Source organism: Bombus vosnesenskii, unplaced genomic scaffold (genome assembly GCF_011952255.1).
Source record: "Bombus vosnesenskii isolate JDL3184/JDL3185 unplaced genomic scaffold, Bvos_JDL3184-5_v1.1 scf7180000013974, whole genome shotgun sequence".
NCBI classification, from domain to species: Eukaryota; Metazoa; Arthropoda; class Insecta; order Hymenoptera; family Apidae; genus Bombus; species Bombus vosnesenskii.
The window spans coordinates 9,431-12,826 of record NW_022883309.1 but is presented as its reverse complement, the minus strand read 5'-3'; the positions used below and the strand labels follow the sequence as shown (position 1 = coordinate 12,826).

Below are 3,396 nucleotides of genomic sequence, written 5' to 3'. Positions count from 1 at the left end.
TTTTACCTGAACTAGCCTTCGAAACTCTACAAGCATGGCAGTTCTCGACAAATTTGCGAACGTACTTCGCCATTCCCTCGAACCAATAATACTCATAGAGCTTCTCGAGCGGTTTATCCCATCCTAAGTGCATAATTGACTGATGCACATGGTTGATGACGGACCATCTAAAACCTCTCGGAACAATGGGTAAGCAAAGGGTTCTGCCCTTTCATTGTATTTTACGGTAAAGTGTACCGGATCGCAGTTCGTAGGTATTCGCGATATCTTCCGCGAGCTCTTCGTTCTGTAATTTATTAACGATTTCGGAGATTTGCGGATCGCGACGTTGTTCCGCTAATAGCCAATCTTCGGAGATCTCGGCCAGATTAATCTCTTTCTCTGCGACCTTGTCTATCGTACGGCGATTCAAGTCTACGGGGTTTCGCGAAAAGAAATCTACGTGGGCCATTCGTTTACCCTCTCGATACATGATGTCAAAATCGAAAGTTTGCAAATAAGCCCACCACCTATAAACCCGGTCGTTTAAGTTTACTTTGTTGCTGGAGGCTTTCAAGGAATTACAGTCGGTAACTACTAAGAATTTCCGTCCATGTAAGTAGTGTCGGAAATGCTTGACGGCGCTTACTACTGCTAGTGTCTCCAGTTCGTACGAATGATACCTAGATTCCGCGGGACTGGTCCTTTTACTATAATATTCGATGACTCTGTTTTCCTTTTCGACTTTATGCATCAAAATAGCTCCATACCCCTCCGAATTAGCGTCGGTATGTAGCTCTATGGGATGATTGGGATCAAATATCATTAACACCGGCGCGCCGGTCAGAACGGAAATTATCTGTGCCTGTCCGTCCAAGTTATGTGCTTGTTACTAGAAGTGAGTGCGTACAAGGGTTTCGTCACTTGTGAAAATTTAGGAATAAATTTTCGGAAGTAAGAGGCCAAACCTATGAACTGCCTAAGCTGTGTGACAGTCGACGGTGCAGGTAAAGAATTCAAAGCTTGTATTTTTCCCGGGTTTGGACGAACTTCTCCGTTACGAATTACATATCCCAAATAAAGTACCGACGTTTTTAGAAAAGAACATTTAGCGAAATTGAAAGAAAATCCGGCGTTTACGAGAGTGTTTAGTACAGTGTGCAACCTTTCTAGAGCTTGATCTATTGAGTCGGCGATTATTAGAACGTCGTCCAAATAAACAATGACATACGAATAAGCGAGGTCGCCTAAGGCCTTGAAAATGGCTCTCTGGAAAACGGCTGGTGCATTTTTCAACCCAAACGGCATCGTCACGTATTCGTATTGACCGTCGGGGGTAACGAACGCAGTATATTCCGTCGAGTTAGGATGAATGGGGATCTGGTGAAATCCGCTAGCCATATCCAGGCTAATGAAGTATCTCGCACTCTGCAATCTCGCGATTTGGTCAGCAATAAGGGGTAAGGGATACCGATCCGCGACCGTATTTTTATTCAGCGCTCGAAAGTCTACACACAATCTGTCTGAGCCGTCCTTCTTCTTCACGAGTATCATAGGGCTCGCGAACGGCGAATTACTAGGTTTTACGATTTGTGCTTTCATCAATTCGTCTATTCTCTCGCGTACTATTCTTCGCTCTTCCTCGCTAAGCCTGTAAGGGCTTCTCTGCACAGTGACGTTGGGATCAATTAGCCGTATTTCCAACTGACCCGTATTGACGCGAGTACGCGGGAAACCCGTAATGAATGATTCTTTAAATTTTTCAAGAACAGAGATTAATCGATCTCTGTCGTTACCGATCACATCAGTGTCAACCTCGTTAATGTTGACCGCATCTTCCGCGACTTTACCACAAGCGTTAACGACCTTTGTTTTACAAATAACGAGGCTATTTTGCGTGATATTTACGTCGAATCCCTGGCTCAAAATCTCACGACCAATCATGATATCGTATTTTAGGTAATCGTCGGCAAGGACATGAAAAACTATCTCCAATGTAAGACCGTTAATACAAACAGTGGACAAAATCTGAAGTGTACTCTTAATACAAGTATTCCCGATCCCTCGCATCACTACCACATCGGTTATTCTTTTACCGGAAAATTTCGAGGCTAGGGACTCTTTGATTAACGAACACTCGGCCCCAGAATCAAAGTAAAATGGATACGACTCACCCAGATGGCTTAATCTACCAGCCGGAGCTTCCACTACACAGGAGTCGATCCGGCGTTCGTCAATGGAATCGTGGTTTCTTTTCCGCGATGATGGGCAATCAGGCGCGATATGTCCCTCCTCGTGGCATTTGAAGCAGGTCACCTTCGACGATGCGGCTGGTCGTTTTTCCTTCGGGTTTCGTATATCCTGCTCCTTCCCCGTTTGTATTTGCAGGCGACACTCCGTTCTCCTATGTCCGAGAGCACCACAGCGGTAGCACTTAATCCGAGGAACTGATAGCCTGCTTCGTTTAGCTTCAGGTTCCGTTAGTGAATTTCTTGGCGGAAATGTCGGCTGATCGTTGTAAGGGAGAATCCTCATTTCATCATGAAATTGGTCCTCCGTCCTGATATTATTCGCGAGCGTTAGTCGCCGAAAGCGTCGATCTTGTGAACTCAGTATATAAAGGGCGAGGGCATTGATCACTTCGAGCATCGTTAGATCCTGCAACTTCATCTGCAGCATGGAGCGGAGGCGACTACCGTACGCTCCCGGGGATTCAGTCTCCGACGGTCGTTCTCTGGATATCCTTAGTAACGCCGAAGCGGCTGTCTCTCTGCCACCAAAACGCGAAAGAAATTGTTCCTTAAACGTTGGCCAGGTAAGCTTTCCACCGCGCACCATTTGTGAAAGCCAATGCGCAGCAGGACCCCTTAGGGCGCGATTTAGAGCGGAAAGTAACGCACTATCTTGCATCGGGTGGTCTTTCAAAATCAAATCAGCATGAGAGCACCACGCGGATGGATCGGCGCCCGCACCTTCGGGGTCAAAACGTGGTAACGTTGCATCCTTAGATTCCGTACTCGGTCTTTGCTCCTCCGGTTTGTGCGCTAGCGTCTGAATCAACTCGCGCATAAGGACCATTTGCTCTTGTAGCACTTTAAACGGTTCTAATCCCACTTCTGATGTCGGATCACGATTCGAATTTTGGGCGCGCGACGACTCTTCATGTGGACTAGCCATCGTTTCACAAAGCCGAGATTTTATTTACACGTGTATACAGGTCTATCACTACGCTTAACAAATAATAAGTACAACTAATAATAAGTCTAACAAACACTAAGCCTAATGAATAATACGATCTACGAATAATTAAATTAAATAATACTATTAACAATGTTTGAGTTCAAACGAATCCACGGTCACCGGGATAACTCCTTACTAAGCGAAACTAACTTAGACGCAAATGCGATCGTCGAATAT

The 3,396-nt window shown here is 45.5% G+C and overlaps 1 protein-coding gene across 1 annotated transcript; it reads right to left on the bottom strand.

Moving 5' to 3' along the window:
• Positions 1-1,556: 1,556 nt before the first annotated feature.
• Positions 1,557-3,057, bottom strand: LOC117239384 (the record flags this gene model as incomplete). Its single annotated transcript, XM_033504887.1, has 1 exon — positions 1,557-3,057. A coding segment is annotated over exon 1 (1,501 nt), but the record flags the coding sequence as incomplete, so codon positions are not given.
• Between the last annotated feature and the right edge of the window lie 339 nt (positions 3,058-3,396).